The sequence below is a fragment of the Saccopteryx leptura genome, chromosome 4 (genome assembly GCF_036850995.1).
Source record: "Saccopteryx leptura isolate mSacLep1 chromosome 4, mSacLep1_pri_phased_curated, whole genome shotgun sequence".
NCBI classification, from domain to species: Eukaryota; Metazoa; Chordata; class Mammalia; order Chiroptera; family Emballonuridae; genus Saccopteryx; species Saccopteryx leptura.
In genome coordinates, this window is record NC_089506.1 from 4,404,898 (window position 1) to 4,423,769 (window position 18,872).

At 52.0% G+C, this 18,872-nt stretch overlaps 1 protein-coding gene across 2 annotated transcripts in view; it reads left to right on the plus strand.

Annotated features, from left to right (window-relative positions):
• Nucleotides 1–8,805: 8,805 nt before the first annotated feature.
• AGPAT5 (1-acylglycerol-3-phosphate O-acyltransferase 5) overlaps nucleotides 8,806–18,872 on the plus strand; it is a 42,338-nt gene continuing 32,271 nt past the window's right edge. For both annotated transcript variants that reach the window (XR_010750991.1, XM_066380084.1), the window contains exon 1: nucleotides 8,806–9,347. Coding sequence is in view for 1 of the 2 variants with exons in the window: in XM_066380084.1 (XP_066236181.1) it covers nucleotides 9,129–9,347 (219 nt within the window). In the remaining variant the exon portion in view is untranslated. The remainder of the gene's footprint in view (nucleotides 9,348–18,872) is intronic.

Here is an 18,872-nt window from a genome sequence, read left to right on the forward strand (position 1 = left end):
TGAAAAGTATTTTCAAAAATAACAAAAATTTAGTAAGAAGAGTAGCCATTGTTTTACTTTTGTTTTGGCAAATTTTTTTTTACTGTCTGGCTTACCTGAGGATTCTCTGCAGAACGCCTGTTGCCATCTGAAGAAAACCCAGCCTGTGGCATCTGCGCCCCCTCAGGGAATGTGAACAGCCTTTCTAACAGTACACTGAAACTCAGGAACTGGCCACTTCCTGGAGGTCATTAGCAACGTGGGGTTTAAAACAGACCAACAAAACTTACCCGAAAATCCATTGGCGTATCTGGCACTTCAAAATAACCATTCACTCACGCAATGGCTTGTAGACACCCCAGTGATTTATAAAACATTGGGTCACTGAGTTACACAGAGCTCCTAAATGCTGACATATGTATTGAAAAATCACAATGATTACTATCACCACAATTCAAAAAAGTCTTAGGTATTGGGAATGTGTCAACCCTATGGGGGCAAATCTAGTTTTCCAAAATTCCCATTTTCATTTGAAAGCTTGTTTTCCTCAAAGAGACAGAATCATTTTGTTCATTTTTTGATAAGATGTCTACCAGAATATCCACAGCGTATCTGTCCTTCTTTCAAATAAAAATGATGAGCCGTGAAAAAGAGCAAGTTCATCTCACAAATCAAAGGTCTTTTTCCTCTGAAGAGCTAGTGTATCAGTGAGTCTCACGCTTACCTCCTGCTTCCGCAGACATTGAAGGGATGTGTCCTCAAGGGTCAAGATTTAATGAAATAAAATTGTCTCTCAGTTTTCAAGGATACTCCTAAGTGAACCAGGTGTGTTTCCTGCTGTGAGCACGTGGGGATGGAGACCACGTGGCCAGCAAGACTTGGGTGTCGCTGCCTGAGGCTGCTAAGGGGCAGGTAGGTTCATCACCATCATCTCCGCGAATTCACCAGTGAAAAGGGCGAATCACATTTCAGGGTCATTATGAAAAGTTGTTGGCCTCAGAGTAACTGAGCCTCTTGGGGAGCTTCGGGGGGTCAAGGTCCACACTCGAAAACAAATACTGCCTTCCACTGGCCCACGGCCCGTTCCAGTAGGGGGGAGGCCTTCCACTGACCCACGGCCCGTCCCAGTAGGGGGAGGGAGTCCTTCCACTGACCCACGGCCCGTCCCAGTAGGGGGGAGGCCTTCCACTGACCCACGGCCCGTCCCAGTAGGAGGGAGTCCTTCCACTGACCCACGGCCCGTCCCAGTAGGGGGAGGGAGTCCTTCCACTGACCCACGGCCCGTCCCAGTAGGGGGGAGGGAGTCCTTCCACTGACCCACGGCCCGTCCCAGTACGGGGGAGGGAGTCCTTCCACTGACCCACGGCCCGTCCCAGTAGGGGGGAGGGAGTCCTTCCACTGACCCACGGCCCGTCCCAGTAGGAGGGAGTCCTTCCACTGACCCACGGCCCGTCCCAGTAGGGGGGAGTCCTTCCACTGACCCACGGCCCGTCCCAGTAGGAGGGAGTCCTTCCACTGACCCACGGCCCGTCCCAGTAGGAGGGAGTCCTTCCACTGACCCACGGCCCGTCCCAGTAGGGGGAGGGAGTCCTTCCACTGACCCACGGCCCGTCCCAGTAGGGGGGAGGGAGTCCTTCCACTGACCCACGGCCCGTCCCAGTACGGGGGAGGGAGTCCTTCCACTGACCCACGGCCCGTCCCAGTAGGGGGGAGGGAGTCCTTCCACTGACCCACGGCCCGTCCCAGTAGGAGGGAGTCCTTCCACTGACCCACGGCCCGTCCCAGTAGGGGGGAGTCCTTCCACTGACCCACGGCCCGTCCCAGTAGGAGGGAGTCCTTCCACTGACCCACGGCCCGTCCCAGTAGGAGGGAGTCCTTCCACTGACCCACGGCCCGTCCCAGTAGGGGGATGGAGTCCTTCCACTGACCCACGGCCCGTCCCAGTAGGGGGGAGTCCTTCCACTGACCCACGGCCCGTCCCAGTAGGGGGGAGGGAGTCCTTCCACTGACCCACGGCCCGTCCCAGTAGGGGGGAGTCCTTCCACTGACCCATGGCCCATCCCAGTAGGGGGAGGGAGTCCCCTGTCCCCTAAAGCATGTGGGCAGCGTTGAGGAAGGGTGGACAGCTGATCTGAAGGAAAAGCCCGGTGATATCCACTGACAGGAGCACAGGACAATAGGTAGGAAGCTGTTTGTCACGACGACTAACCTCTGGGAGAGAAAGTCGGACTTGGGGCGGCAGCGAGGTACACCTCTGCATTTCATTCATTGTTCCAAACAGGCTGCTGTTCAAATCCTTTAGAACACACATGCCTTCTCGTTTTTGTTTTACAAATAAAACAACTAGAGCTGGAGTGGGAGCTGACCCAACAGAGGCAGAGTGCTGGGCTCGTTCGTTAGGAAGAGCAGGCGTTCTTGTTCGTTGGGGGCTTGCCATTCCTTCACACCGATCAGCACCCGAGGGTCACGGCCGGGCCTCAGGTGACAGCGCCCTTCGGGTCCAGCCCCCACCTGAGGTCAGGCACCCGCAGTCCAGGCGTTCCCAGAGGCCCTCAGCCCCGGCCCGGGATCTGTGGCACGATCACAGTTCACAGCGTTCTCTGCCACATCGCTGGGAGTGGGTCCAGAACCTTTGACAGTCGACACTTTGTCTCAGTCTCATCCCAAACGAAGTCTTCTCTATCTGAAGATTATAAAGCTTTTATCCTCTTTTCCTCGTATGTGTCTGTTCTCGGCTTTTTAATTAATATTTTTGTTTAAATCCCATCTAGCTTTTAGTTTGGTGTAGGCCAGGGGTCCCCAAACTATGGCCCGCGGGCTGCATGCGGCCCCCTGAGGCCATTTATCCGGCCCCCGCCGCACACCCGGAAGGGGCACCTCTTTCATTGGTGGTCAGTGAGAGGAGCATAGTTCCCATTGAAATACTGGTCAGTTTGTTGATTTAAGTTTACTTGTTCTCTATTTTAAATATTGTATTCGTTCCCATTTTGTTTTTTTACTTTAAAATAAGATATGTGTAGTGTGTATAGGGATTTGTTCATAGTTTTTTTATAGTCCGGCCCTCCAACGGTCTGAGGGACAGTGAACTGGCCCCCTGTGTAAAAAGTTTGGGGACCCCTGGTGTAGGCTGTCATGTTTGCTTATAACAATTTTTACAACAATGCCACTAACATCATTTTCTTTTACTAATTCATTCCTTTCCTTTGGAGTTTGGCTGCCCCTTCCGTCACTCACAACACACAATGCAGGCACACAGTCCATAGGTTTCTGGAGTCCTCGTCTGGCGGCACCGAGCCGCTGATGTCTGCACCCGTGACACACTACCGCCGCCGCTCCACAGGGTTTGGTACCTGCTGGAATAACCCCTTAGCCCGTCATTCTGTTCTTTTCCACTGTGGCTGGGACGACTCACCACACAGTAAACTGAGCTGACAGATCTGGAGGCTGAAGTCCAGAATGGGTCTCACTGGACAGAAGCCACTGTGCCAGCAGGACTGGTTCCTTATGGGGCCCCGGGGTGCGGGGAGTGGGCAGACCGTCCCCTCCCTGTGCTGAGTCTGCAGCCTGCCCCTCTCCTGGGTTCCTGGCCCCTTCCTCCATCGTCAAAGCCCACAGAGTCGAGTCCTCACATTGGGTCACTCTGGGCTCCTCCTCAGCCTCACTCTTCCACTTTGAAGGACCGTGGTGATTACACTGGGCCCGCCTGCATAACCCAGGATTGTCTCAAGGTCATCTGACCGGCAACCCCAGTTCCATTTGTGCCCTAACTTCTCCATTACTGAGTAAATGAACAGTCACAGGTCCCAGAAATTATGTGAGCATCTTTGGGGGAGGGGGAGTAGCATTCTACCTGCCACACTCAGCATCCCTCCTTTTCAAAACATGAGTTGTTTTTCTACATATGGGTTAGCGTGCATTTGTAGAGGTCCCACTGTACCTGGCAATCCTCCTTCGTACCTCCCCCCTCAGAAAAACCTAGTCAGGTTTTGATTGGATATGTATTGAAGTCTTAGCATGAGGTCGAGTATTGTATACAGCCTAGCTATCAGTGATAACAGCTGAATTCCCACTTATACCACAGGAAAGACAACTGCTTTTTGTTGTCTGTATAGAAAATATTAAGTGGTTTTCATAACCATAAGAAAGTTACACTGTTACAGATACATGGTATTTTTCTGGATTTGTCAGCTTTCAAGTCTTCTTTTTTGAGATATATTTTTTGCTCTAAATAAATTGCCATGTTCCAATTTAATTTTGTCTCCGTAAATCTGTGTTCTTTTCCTTGAAGGGCTTCCCAACCCACTAGCTGAGCAAGCGCCGGCCCCAGAGAACCAGTCCGTGCTCCCATGGCAGATGGGACCTGCCTGAGACCATCTCAGGCCTGAGACCAGGAGAACTCTCCACTCCTCCCTGTCCCTCACCTTACCCGCCTCCTCTCCAGGACACACCTGGTAGCCTTCTTTAGCAAAAGGTCACTCCTTTGCTTCTTTTTCTCCTTTACCCATTTAGAGTTGCCAGTGTCCTAAGTGGATCCCACTCCTCACCCCAGCACAAGGCCATGTCCTCTGGGCCTTTCTCTCCTCTCCCTTTCTCTGACACCCAGCATCTTGGGGGTGGGCTACACCAGCCCTGTGCGTGTGTGTTCAACCAACAGAGTTGCTTTCACTTTAGTTGTGCATTGATTGCTTCTCCTACCGGCCTAGGCTGGGCTAGCCACTGTCCCGTTGCTCGAGCCAGCGACCTTTGAGCTCAAGCCCACGACGCTGTGCTGAGGAGCCCACACCGAGTTTGCAACCTCAGGCTTCAAAGCGGAGATCTCAGTGTTCTGGATCGACACTTTATCCACCGTGCCACTGCCAGTCAGGCAAATCAGTATTTCCTTGTAAAACCTTGAAACAGTACAGCAAGTCCAGCTGACCTTCCTCCCATCTTGTTTCCTCCCTCACAGGTAATCACTGTCATCAGTAGTTTCTAGACATTTGCATACAGTGTATCGATTTACTTCCTTTTCACAGATACGGGATAACAGTGCGTGTCTCACCCAGCAACTTGGTTGTCTCACCTGTGTTGTGGAATGCTGACATACCTGTGGGTCTACTTGTTTTTCCCTAAGGGTGCACGGCACCTCAGGAAGCATCTTCACAGACTAGGTAACCATTTGGCTACTCGGGTTCACTTAAGTAGACTTCCTGATCCAAAGACTACTTGTCCATGTTCAGTCAACACTGCCCCCAAAGGGCTGTCCCTGAGGAGCTCACTTCTTGGCCGTCCACTCGTGGTCCAAGTCTAAGCACAGTGGTTCTCTAGCTGGGGGCCGTCCACTCGCGGTCCAAGTCTAAGCACAGTGGTTCTCTCTAGCTGGGGGGCCGTCCACTCGTGGTCCACGTCTAAGCACAGTGGTTCTCTCTAGCTGGGGGGCCGTCCACTCGTGGTCCAAGTCTAAGCACAGTGGTTCTCTAGCTGGGGGGCCGTCCACTCGTGGTCCACGTCTAAGCACAGTGGTTCTCTCTAGCTGGGGGGCCGTCCACTCGTGGTCCAAGTCTAAGCACAGTGGTTCTCTCTAGCTGGGGGGCCGTCCACTCGTGGTCCACGTCTAAGCACAGTGGTTCTCTCTAGCTGGGGGGCCGTCCACTCGTGGTCCAAGTCTAAGCACAGTGGTTCTCTAGCTGGGGGGCCGTCCTCTCGTGGTCCAAGTCTAAGCACAGTGGTTCTCTCTAGCTGGGGGTCTAACATCTGTCTCCAGCTGCTCCCAATCTACTCCTCACCCAGCCTAGAAACCCGTTTAAAAAAATCAACTTTAATCATGGCAGTTCCCTCCTTAAAACCTTTTAGCAGCTTCCCAGGACCTCTGGGATAAAGTCTAAAGTCATCTGAAGGTCGTGTAAGGTCCTGCTGTCACCGAGCCTGGCCGTTTCCTTTCTGGACTCAACCCTGTCGTCTTCGTCTTCTTCCCTCGTTCTGCCTACTTCTCCTGCCGTGATCTTCAGACTGGGCCACAGGATCCCAGAAAATAAGTAATGGTGTGGTCATGAGGAGTTTTAAGGGACCCAGTTCTCAGACGCTTACCTTTCCTAAAACTGAGCTATCTGCAACTTTCTGGAGCCCAGACCCGCCTTACATTGGCAATGGCCCCCGGGCTGGGCCCACCCCAGATCTTACCACACAGAACTGCACTGGGTTAGGGACGGGTGGGACCTGAGAAAACCAAAACATAATCTGACAGTTTCTTTTATTTAAGGCACCAGTATGACAGGCATTTCAGGAAAAACTTTAATTTACAGTAATTACGTATCAGATTTCACCATACATATTGACTAAATTGTATTGCTAACAATAGTAATACCTCAATCCAGAAGAAATATCTACTCTTAAAACTTGAAACAGTCTGATCAATAAAAGACTCTGAAGCAAAAAAGATATTCTGTGGATTGAAAATGTTTCCAAATAGACAAAGGATCAATGTAAAATTCTAATAGTTAAAAATCTTGAGTACCTCATCTTAATGGATGATGAGGGATATTAAATCAATGAGTAATTATAATCTAGGGGGTCCGTTTAAAAGATCTGTCACCACTTTATTTTAAAATGTCATTTACAACTCATCAGAACTTCTTTTGTAATTAAGCTTATGATGAAACAATTTTAGATATTAATTTAAAAGTGTGTGTGGGGAAATACCTGCTTTTGTTAGGGGGCATCTAAATTCAGAAAAACGTGGCCCCTTGCAGAGCTCCACAGGGACCCTGAGGCCTCCAGGTGCGCTGTCCTCACCTGACCGCTCCGCCTCCCTCTGGGGCTCTAGCCTCGCTCACCCCACCCTCAAGTTGCATCTCAAATGTCACTCTACTTGAGAGGCGGTCTTTGTCCCCAGAGTCAATGAGAGTTCCATAATGTATGACCCACTGTGCTGTGGACTCCCCTCCCCTAACGGCCACAAGTAGCCCCTTGCTAAATGTCAGCACCAGGGAAGCACAAGTGGACGGAGTCTTCTGTCACCCCCGGGGCCAGTGAGGGCAGGACAAGTTAGCTGTGCTCTTCAAAGGAACCACTGGGGGTGTGGGTGGGGAGAGGAGGTCAGCACGCAAAGGGGTTAAAATGGTGCCAGTAAGGAAGTGGAGGCAGAGTGTGGGTCTTTGAGGGGGTGGTGACCAGGAGGGAGGAGCCTCTGCAGTGCAGAGCACAGGGAACAACCTAGCAAGGGGGGCTGGGTCTGCACATAAAGAGATGAGAGACTCAGTTCTCAGGTGCCAAGACGCTGCACAGAACCTGACAGCTCGGGGCTAAGAGCCGCAAGGGGTCGGCCATGGGAAGTAACACGCTGACACACTCGCAGGCACTTAGGGACTTCATCCATAGCGTGTACGTGCACACTGAACCTGCTTTCTCTCTTCACACCCCTTCCGAACTGTGGGGATGTCGAGTCTCGGTCACCTGAGGAGCGTGAGCAGCTCTGGCTGTGCCCATGGTCCACACCCATGACATCCTCCTCGAAAACGAGGCCCGGTGCTCACAGGAGCAGAAGACGGGAACCTGACCAACACCTTTCTACTGCGCCGCTTCCTGTTGGCAACACAACTGCGCAAATACTTTTTCCCTGAGCAGTCTCGATCCCCTGACTTTGTTTCCCAACGTCACCCTCTATCAGTCCTGTTAAAATCATGCGTAGTCAATCAAAGAATGGAGCCACCCTTGTTACCCCGATTAGAACTTCCCACTAAAATGCCTTCCTGCATAAAGTTACTCTATGGGTTTACATTAAGAAAAAAAAAACTTTTCCCCCCCCTGAAAGCCTTTGGCATTCTTTTAAAGTGCAATTATCTCTGGGCAGGGTTCCACATGACACCACACTCCCTGTAGTCCAAGAGCCGAAGAAGGGTCCAGAAAGCCGCAGGATCTGTTTCGCATCAATAGAAGGGCAACCCTGCCTTCCCGGTTTTGGGGACGGTCACAGAAGCAGGTCAGCACCTTGTGTACTGCACGTGCACTCGCAAAGAACATTTAAGTACGTACTACACAGAAAATGAGGTTCCTGGTAAAAAAAAATCAGAAAAAGTGGGAGGGCCAGGCCCTTGGGAAGTGAAGCAGGACGGACATGCAAAGGTGTGCGGGCCACCCGTGCGGGAAGAGCCTCGTAGAAAGGCTGGGCAGCTGCAGTGGAAGGAAGGGGCCCCGCGCGTCCGCCGAGCGGAGGAGAGAAGCCAGGGTGGCGGGGAGCCGCCGAGAAGAGGGAGGTGACCACGTGGCTGGGCTGGCCTTGGGCGGATGACCCGTGGGCAGGGAGTGACAGCGCTTATCTCACCCACCCTACGTGACTCCCCCGAGCCTACCCTGCCGTCCTCCCCACGGGAAGCCCGACAAACGCCCGCTGCGTGCCCGAGTCCTCCGAACTGCGGACCGCACGTCTGCAGGTGGTCGCACGTGCAGCGCGGACCTGCCCACTGCAATTAGGGGCGTCTCGGCTTCGGGCGCATCCCCCCGGGCGACACGCAGACCGTGCGAACTGCAGGTCGGCGTCCCCTCCAGCCGGCCGGGACCTAGAATCCGACCCGGAGGGCAGGCGGGCGGCTGCGGGGCCCCTCTTCCGGCCGGCACCCACCTTCACCCGGCTCAGCAAGCCGACCCGGTCTGCAGCGAGGCCCAGCTTTGGAGCATGCGCAGAAGCCAGAGCCGGTGGTTTCCCGCGTCCGGACGACAGTGGCGCTTCAACCGTCTGTCGCACGTGACCAATCAGAAGACGTGTTGTTGCCGAGGAGTCCCGCCCCCACCGGGGGACTATGGAAACAGGAGGCCAATCAGGGAGCTGGTTGTTGGCGCGGCGCCCCGCCCCCCCCGGCAGGGCCCAGGGTGACGGGATCCAGGGTCATGGGGTGTGAGCGCTCCTGAGCAGCCCCGAGGGCCGCGGCGTCCCCTTGCCCCGCGGCCGCGAGCGGCGCCGCCCGGCCCCGCACTCGCCCGCCCGCCCGCCGGCCCGCGCTCCCTGCGGCGGCGGCGCGGCCCATGCGGCTGGGGGCGGAGGCCCGAGCGGGAGCGGGCCGGACGTCTCGGGGGCGGTGGCGGCGCGGGGCGCGCGGGGCCCGGCGCGGTGATTGGCCGCGGGCGGGGCGGCCGCGCGGGCGGAGCGGCGGGGCGGCCGGCGCGCAGCCGGGAGGATGCTGCTGTCGCTGGTGCTCCACATGTACTCGCTGCGCTGCGTGCTGCCGGCCGCCGTGCTGCTGGGCACGGCCCCCGCCTACGTGCTGGCCTGGGGCGCCTGGCGGCTGCTGTCCGCCCTCCTGCCCGCGCGCTGCTACCAGGCGGTGGACGACCGGCTCTACTGCCTCTACCAGAGCATGGTGCTCTTCTTCTTCGAGCACTACACCGGCGTGCAGGTGAGGCCGCCCGCCGGGAGCCGGGCACACGTGCTGCGGCCCGGCCGCCCCGTCGGGGGCATCTCGGCGCTCACTCTGCGCTTCGGGCCGGGGCTTCCTGGCGGAGACCCCGAGATCGCCTGGAAGGTAGCAGCCGCGCTGAGCTGCGGGTGGGACCCGCGCCGCTCCCTCTGTCCCCTTCCCCACCCCCTTCTCCCCCTGCCCCTTCCCCCTGCCCCTCCCCCTGTCCCCCTGCCCATTGCCCCTGCCTCTCCCCCTGTCCCCTGCCCCTCCCCCTGCCCATTGCCCCTGCCCCCCGGTTCCCCTCCCCCTGCCCATTGCCCCTGCCCCCCTGTCCCCTGCCCCTCCCCCTGCCCATTGCCCCTGCCCCCCTGCCCCCCGGTTCCCCTCCCCCTGCCCATTGCCCCTGCCCCCCTGTCCCCTGCCCCTCCCCCTGCCCATTGCCCCTGCCCCCCTGTCCCCTGCCCCTCCCCCTGCCCATTGCCCCTGCCCCCCTGCCCCCCGGTTCCCCTCCCCCTGCCCATTGCCCCTGCACCTGACCCCCTTGCCCCTGTCCCACCCCCCTCCTCCTCCTCCTCATCCTCTTCCGCCTGGAACCCCAGGTCGCCGGGCTTGGCGGAGTAGGTGCAGAGGGGCGTGCAGGGAGGGCAAGCGCTGCACGGTGTTTGGCGTCTGGCCTAAGCAGGTGGTCCTGTCTGAACTCCAGAGTGCACTTCCCAAGCTTGGAGGCCCTCTCCTGAAACAGTGTCTGTTTGGACGAGAAGCCTGCTCTGTGTCGGCCTTCCTCCCCAGTGTGAGGGACAGCTAGGCGAGGAAATGAAGACGTGTGTCACTGTAGAAGCCTTGCAGGAGTCGAGTTCTGGCCAGCTTGGACCGGGTTTAGATGGGAGGCTGATCTTTTTGTATTTTAGTCTGATTATCGTCTGTTTCTTTCTCTATAGAGGATGGAGTTGTAGATTAACTTTGTAAAACAAAAGTCGAAGGACCTCTTTATTTCTCTGAAGTCTCATACAAAAACAGCAATTGTGAATTTTCCTTTTATCTTCTAAGTTCATGAAAGAGCTTGATTCTTGGTTATAAACTTCTATTCAGTGACTCTCTTTTTTCTTCTTTATTTTCTTGTCACGGTTTGGTGGTGTGGTTTGGGAATGGGATGGCATTGTTTTGTGTCTTTGTCATTGTCCCCCCCTTTCCCCAGAAGCTCTCTCTTCCACCCTGGTGTCAGTCACCCAGTTACTCTTGATTTTTTGCACTGCTGTTGATCCCTGATGACTTGAGTTTGCCCCAGTTAGAGGTTGTTTTTTGGAGGGGGCGGGTGACTAGGAGAAGTCTGAGGATCTGTGTTTATTGGGAGAGAAAGAAAGATTGCTTCTCCAGAAAATGATTTGATGATAGTTGACTTTTAAAATGGGCCTCATTTAAAATGTCCCCTGATGCAGATCTATAATTTCCCCCAGTGCTCTTGACAATTATCTAAATGTATGGTTTTATCATGATTTAAGATTTAATTTCACATCATAGGACAGCTGGCCTGGACTCGGGACATATGACAGTCAGTTCCCTCTTACAAAAATGATTGTACTTGTGCTGAGTTATTTTATCTTTCAAAGATTATAGCATGTCTTGTGCAATATAACGTAAAATATACTGTTGAAGTACTTTGTGTTTAGCAACTTCTTTTTTTAAAAAAAAAAGTTGTAAAGTTTCAGTGTTTCTGAAATTGTGCATCGTGCACCGTGTCCTGTTTAGTGCAGACCTCCAGTTTAGTTTTGAGTTCTCAGCGTATTTTATTTTTTAACTTAACCTGTTACTGATCATTGGGTAGTCAGTTCTGGGACTCCTCACAAGCTTCCCCCGGAACCCATGTTAGATAAAATTTTGAATCATACGTGAGGGCATCAGCTCTCCATTTATAAGTGTGGGTCCCGTGCTGAAGATTGTGGGGAGTCCTGGAACTCAGTGCCCACTGATCATTAGTGCAGGTTATGGACACTTAGTATCAATGTAGGCCCCGAGTGTCTTGTCCATTCATTTTTTTGGCAAGAAATTGTTTGCTGATAACAGAGCAGGATCTGTTTTTTTTTTTTTGGGGGGGGGGATCTTTTTCTAGAATCTAGCTAGGGTTTGTAGACAGACATGGCTACTTTCCATTAGTTCTAATGATTTCCTTTATGATTAAATTAATGGAGGAAAAAGTAGCTATATTAAAATATAAGACCAAAGGAAAAGGCTTTATAAGGTTGTACATTCTGTCACCTTATTCTTACTGTTTAATAGTTTTCATGAGTGACTTTGTCATTGCAAAGTTTTGATTAAAATTTTAGCTTGTTTTGCTAGGGGATTTTTTTTTCTTTTATTTTGGTTGACTTGTTCACCAGCTTTCATTTGCAAGGCCAGTGACAATCCTCTTGTTTGTTCTCTAAAAAAGAATGTTGACTCACTTCTGAAGAAATTTTAGGTATTTAAGGGAACATGTTTTTGAGTGAAAGGAAGTTCACCATTAAAGTGTATATATTGCAAAAGTATTTTTGAATTAGACTCTTTTTAAAGAACAGCATTTTAATACTTACAAATTCTATATTTTCATAATAGTAGTGAGACAGTATTTTCTTATGCATGGAATGTTTAAGCTAAAGACAACAGGTAGGCCCAGGAAGTTCATAACCTGTGCTTGGCAGGTAAACCTCCTTCCCACAAGTAAGTGTACTTGGTGGATCCGCGGGATTCTAGGAAGCATGTCCTTTCCTGGTTTCACTGCTTGTGTGGTGGGTCTCAGACAGGAACACATGGTAACTGCTACTGCTGAAATTACTGTCAAGTTCTCCTAAGAATCTCATTAGTCCTGAACCTCAACAGGGTATCTTCTTCACCATTATTTCTTTGGGATTTAAATAATTTTACGTATCTATTTCTCGAGACCCACTGACAACTAGAACCACCTTATGTGGTATTTGGGGGAGCACAGATTTATGTTCCTGTGGATGCCATAACAAAGCACCTCAAATTTAGTGGCTTAAAACAATAGACATCTGTCCTGTCCCAGCCTTGGAGGCCAGATGTGGGCAGTCAGGGTGTCTGTGGGTCTGCCCCCGCTGCGGGCTCTGGAGGCAAGTCCTCCCTTTCTGTCTCAGATCTCCCCTGCCTTTGTCTTTTAAGGACACGAGTCACTGGGGATGGGCCGCACCCAGTAATCCAGGATGATCACCCCAACTCAAACTCTGTAGCAACCTGCAAAGGCCCTTTTTCCAAGTAAGGTCACATCACAGGTCCTGTGCTTAGGACGTGGATGTGTCTCTTTGGGGGTCGTCGTTGAAACCGCTGAGTAACAGCTCCTGAGTTCTGCTTACTCAGTGCGCTGTTGTTTCCTGGTTAAACCTTGCCCGTCTCTGCAGTGTATTCAGGCATTGTGGTCTCCACGCTCTCCCACGTGCTGGAGTAAAGGGGCCTGGCCCCATTCGCCAGGGTTCCTTTTCAGATTATTTCCCATAAGTTTTCAGGGTCTAATTTTCAAATTTACCTTCACATAGTCCTCAAATAGAGCATATGAACAGTTCTTCTTTTCAGAACCAATCTGTAGGGCATGGACACACCGGCTGGGTTACACACACCTGCACACCATGTAAGGAAAGGATGTGTGTGCTTCCAGACTCCACAGAAGAGGCCGCACCTGTGCCTTGGAGCTGGGGCTTCGGGAAAACCCGCGGAAGCTGAGAAGGGCCACAGGCAGTCAGTACAGAGTGGGAACTGCGGGAGTGGAGGCAACTCATCACTGTGACCGCTGGGTGATGGGAATCCAGCTTGATCGTGTTTCTGTCCTGCCTTTCTGTCCTAAGTGTTGAGGTCGCTGCATGAGCAATACTTGTAAATAGTTGTGATAGATAATAAAAAATCTCCTTAACATGGTTTGGAAGCTGATAAAAGTTGATGTAATGTGTCCTTAATGTCGAATTCTCTTTTTAAAATGCCTGCTCTCTCTCCTGCTGACAGTAGAACACAGCGAAAGCCGATCTTTAATATTTGCAGGCCAAGAATATCTAGTGATGTGGCGGCTGTCTTCTCACCAACACCTAATACACATTTTAGTCTCTGCTTTCTTCTGCATAAGTCAATTGGAATTTACTTTAAAATGTGTTTTACCCAAATGGTAGTATAATACATTATAACAGTAAAATGCGAAATTTGACATAAAATACATTAGTTTTTCACCTGACCTGCTTCATGTGTAAAATAGCAGGTGGAAAGTGTACACACAATTTACTTTGGCTCTCATAAATTTGTCTACTTTTGTGGCACTGAATAAACTGAGAATTGACTCTTCAATGGAATTTTCTCTCTATACTATGGTTTCTTAAACAGAGGCTGCTATTAATAGACCGTCCAAAACCAGTGGCCTCTCACTACGGAGTCCCGAGACCCTGCTCTACACTCATTCATTTAGGATCAGAGGGGGCACCTCGCTCTGGTCCGTGCTGGACACTTCGGGATTCAGTGAAGAAGAGTGCGACAGGGCCTCTGCCCTTGTGGGCTCCCACCTGGTGGGACACGGCCCCCCAGAAGATGAGAATGTGCTGTGCTCTGCGAGGTGCTAGCCTGGTGGTGGACGATGGGAGTTCGGGGCGGCTTCCCTAACGAAGCAGGTGGCAGTGCCCGGAGCTCTGAGAAAGAAGCAGTGGCCATCCAGGAGGCTGAGAGCAGAGAGAGCCCCAGGTCTGTCTCAGAGTGTGCTGTGCTCTGCGAGGTGCTAGCCTAGGGGTGGACGATGGGAGTTCGGGGCAGCTTCCCTAACGAAGCAGGTGGCACGTGCTCTGAGAAAGAAGCAGTGGCCATCCAGGAGGCTGAGAGCAGAGAGAGCCCCAGGTCTGTCTCAGAGCTGGCTGGCAGGGCGCTGTGGTTGGCTGTGGAGGGAAAGGAGAGGGTGGGTGGGAAACACTAGCAGTTAGTGGGTACTGACTGTGCCGCGTACTGTTCTTCCTGTAAGTCACTGCACTCCGCAGGGCAGCGCCATTCTTCCCATTTTACAGGTGAGGGAACTGAGGCACAAATAGTTCCCAGTTTTAGTGGCCACACCAGGATTTGGTCCACAGAAGTCTAGCTTCAGGGTCAACTTTCCAAAGATGCTTTGCTAGGTGGTATAGGTGTATTGGTTGAAATGATATTCCGTCTCTCAAGGTATTTATACTAGGAAAAAAGTGGACAGTTAAGATACAAGATCATACTGAAATTGGAGAGTCTGTGTTTATTAGCTTTGTGACGCAAAGGTGAAGACTGCTTGGGTTAGTAAGTGGGCTGTGTCCCTGCTTTGACGCTCTGTTTCCAGAAGGAGGAGGTAGCCTGGTGTGTTCAGGGAAAAGAGGTTCTTAACTGAAATAAAGATGAGGACTCCTGGGTTCTGCCCCGGCCAGATTTCCTGGGGGTTGGTTTCCCTCTGCCCAGCTGCTGCTTCCGCCCGCTGCCCCTCCCGGAGGACCTGCCCCCCTCAGCCAGCTGCCTCTGGACTGCTCCTTCCAGGTCAGGCCCCAGCCTGGCCTATCGGTCAGACTCCCAGCCCATCTCAGTGCCAGGGTCACCTGCGTGTAACATGAACATGTGTCCTGCTCACGTTAGCATACTCTGATACAGCGGCTTCCCCTTCTACAGGATTGTAACCCCCTGGAGGTGGCAATAAAGGGGAGAACTATTTGATTTTTTATTTTCTTGTAGCAAAAGGGCAAAGCAGTCTACAGCAGAGTCTGCTCTGTGTTGGTGGCAATGTTGGTGAATGTCATTTTAAAGGGTAGCCTTACTAGTTGACAAGTTTTGATCTAACAGGGTCTACAGGTGTAGTGAGACTAATTGTGTTCTTAGGTAAAGGAGGAAGAAACGTGAATTCCGCCCTCAGAAGTAAGCAGGAATAAGGTCAGAGACCTGGTACAGCAGGAGGGCGTTCTGGGACGTCCAGCAGTAACACAGAGCAACCTTTGTTTACTTGCTAATGAAGACTTGTACTTTCTGCAGTGTTTGAACCCGTCCAGTTATCTCAGGCTTATTACGCTTCCTCTGTTTCTCTGTAGGAACTGGCCGGGAACAGCCCAAGCAAGCAGGTGTTGCTTGGATATTTTCGGGGGGCTGTTGTGTGTGTGAGTGTGGTGGCGTTGGGAAGACAGCTGTGCTCTGTCCTGTCCCCGGTGGGCATTCAGGCGCTTAAAGAAAGGAGGCGGTGATGCCTGGTCGGAGAGAAGACCCTGCTGAGTGCTGAGCACATGGCGGCTCTCACGTTTTAGTTTGATAAGATATCTCCAAATAACACACACGTCAGCAGTGTGGAAGTCCGTGTAAGAGCCAAACTGTATAGTGAGACAGTGTTAGCAATTAAGCGAGCTAAAGAAATGGAGCGAGAATTGGGGAAACACAGGAGCAGCGCGGCTGCTCCCCCCCACGCACTGCACGGGGGGCGGGGGCGGGGTAGGGGTGGGGGGTACAGTGTAAGCAGGTGGGTCCTCCCCGTGGACGGGCATCCGGCAGTGCCGCCCTTCCCGCACTGCGCAGGGCTCTGCTGCCACTCCAGACTGCTGTTTCTGTCGGGAAAGTGTCGTTAAGTCAGTTTTTCATTTTAGCGCACAAGTTTTCTTACCTCTTGGTGGGTTTTCAAAGTGGAAAAAGTTATATAAGCTTGTAATACATGAGCAACCTCCTCACTTGACATTTTATATTTGGAATTTTTGCATAAGATAGTTTTGTAACATTTGAAGGAGTTTTAGATCTCAGTGTGGGAAACCTGGGTGTAATTCCCAGTTCTGTGCCACGCTGCCAACCTGAAGAAGTCAGCTGCTCAACTCCGGTGCTCATCCGAGCCGGAGTGCTCCTGTCATGTCCTCTGGAAGGCTGCCTGAGGCAGTGTGAGGAGCCGCCTCGCTCAAGGACTAGCACATCACAGATGCTCGAGAAAGCAACCCTGTGAAGTAAGCAGTGGGTGTGATGGGTGTGTAAGGAAGCTTGATGAGGCCCTGGCAAGTTGACTCAGTGGTAGCACGCCGGCCCAGCACGTGGATGTCCCCAGTTCGATTCCCGGTGAGGGCACACAGGAGAGGCGACCATTTGCTTCTCTACCCCTCCCCCTCTCACTTCTCTTTCTCTCTATCTTTTTGTCTTTCTCTCTCTCTCTCTCTCTCTCACTGCTCTCCTCCCGTAGCCATGGCTTGATTGGAGCAAGTTGGACCCGGGCAGTGAGGATGGCTCCATGGCCTCCATCTCAGGTGCTAGAATGGCTCCAGTTGCAACAAAGCAACACCCCAGATGGGCAGAGCATCGCCCCCTGGTGGGCATGCCAGGTGGATCCTGGTCGGGCGCATGCGGGAGTCTGTCTCTCTGCCTCCCCTCCTCTCGCTAAAATAAAATTTAAAAAAAGAAGGAAAGCATGATGATTGGTAAGGTTCCGTTTACATGTTGTGTAATAGTTACTTTGCGTACTGATACTAGACCAGTGCCTGTGTCACGTTTTTGATCTTGTCTCAGAGGGGCATCATAATTTTCCTAGTCAATGAAATGTTTCAAATTGGGTGGGAAAAGACTGGTTTGTTTATACATTCCAGTAGAAACCTTATACTGGGTAACTGGTGATATATTTTGTTGCATAACACATTTTAAAATGCATTTCAAATGACTATAGAGTGTAAATTATATGTGTATATATGCAGTCATATTCAAACTGAAAACTTTGAAGCTGCATTTCTGCATAATCAGAGACCTTTATTTAGGAAGACAGACTAGACAGCTGGTTTTCTTATTCGTTCATCATTTAAGAACGTCTTGAATGAAAACTTCCGTTTCTGGGGTGATAACAGCAGCCACACTGCTGTGGACGGTCACTGCGTTCCAGGCGTTACCTGGACTCATTTGTCTCCCGGGGCCCTGTGAGGAGTAGTTACCATTAAACCACTCATTTCACGGGTGAACAAACGTGTGCTCAGGTCACAGTGGGGTGATGGACCAGGGTCCAGTCCCAGCGGCCTGTCCGGATGCCCTGTCCCCATCTGGTCAGCTCGGCACAGTGGCTGGCTAGCTGGACACTGGGCGGTGTGGCAGAGCCTTTCTGGGGTGCAGTCTACTGAAGTTACAGTTGACCTTCCTAAAAATGAAAATTTTGAGTTTCATAAGAGAGAAAATCAAAAGTCTTGTGACCAGTAGGGTGTTTCTCACCCTTGTGCTGCACTTTGGATTGAGTCGTGATCAGTTCTAGCAGTTTGCTTTTAGGAAAATCTGTGGTCTCACGGTAGCCCGTTAAGCACCCCCCCCCCACTCCTCCTGCTAAGCCCAGTGGGCTGTGTCTGTCCCCGCCCCCCCCCCCCCCAGGCCTGCCTGGCTCTGACCTTCTGCCCTGGGCGCAGAGCCTGTGGACTGGAGGTCAGGATGCGCGGAGTGGGGCTCGTCTCCCCAGCTCCCCTGCTCGCCGCGGCACCCACTGACAAACACCCACTGACAAACACCCAGACGGCCACCTCAGAGTGCCGGCCTCCTGCTTGCTTCTCCCTCCTCGCTGGCTCCGTCCCGCCCAGGCGGGTACCTGTGAAAGGAAAAGCAGACCGTGTCGAGTAGAGTAGAGACATTTTGGAGCCTGTGTTGTTACAGCGTGGAGGAGGACAGCGCTTCCTCTCCCCTCCTGGGTGTGTTGTTGGGGCTGCAACCAGACTGGAGAAAGCCAGATTCACAGGAGAAAAGCCACACACGTTTTATTGGTGTGACTGTATACACGGGGCTTCAGAAAAGAGACGAAAGCCGTGAGCTTTCCACTCCTCGGTGTCCAGAGGCCGCGGTGTCCGTCTTGTGTGCATCTTTTCGTGAGCACTCTTCCTTCTCGCCCTGGCGGAAGTCGCACAGAGCAACACTACCTTTGCTCTTCAGTGCACAGCTCTTTAAACTGCTGTGTTTTCATGACGTTTGCATTATGTCTCAGCACACTTGTTCTGGACGCACCTGTGTCTCCCGTGGCACTGGAGGCTCTTTGAAGGAAGATATGTCTCAACAGTGCCAGTGAATTACAGCAGCCAGTAAATGCTTGCTGTGCTTCACTATGACCATTAACCTCTCCTACCCCAACTACGTTTGTTTGTTTTTTTTTTTGTTTTTTTTTTTTTTACAAGAGAACGTTTATTTAGAAAGTCACGGAGGTAGAAGAAGTGAGCCGGCTGGGCTGTGTGGGCTCGGGCACAGGTTACAGAGGCAGAAGGAGGGCCCTCGGAGCTCAGGAGAGAGAAAGGCAGAGAAAACGCACCTGGGAGAAGAAGGGGGCATGTTCCCGGGAGGGAGGGAGTACGAGCTGGGGGAGGGGGTAGAGGGGCAGGTGCATTCGAGAGAGAGGAAGATCGTGCCTTACTGAGTTCCTTCTCAGACATACACCACTTATGCTCTGAGACCCGTAAGAGAATCTAATTTCTGTTCATCGTGATTGGACATAATCGTGACGTCATATGTTTGTCAGGTTTTTTGACATTGTCTTATTTTGTTTTTACTGCAGTAAGATATCAAAGTAATGTTTCTTTTTGTTTTATC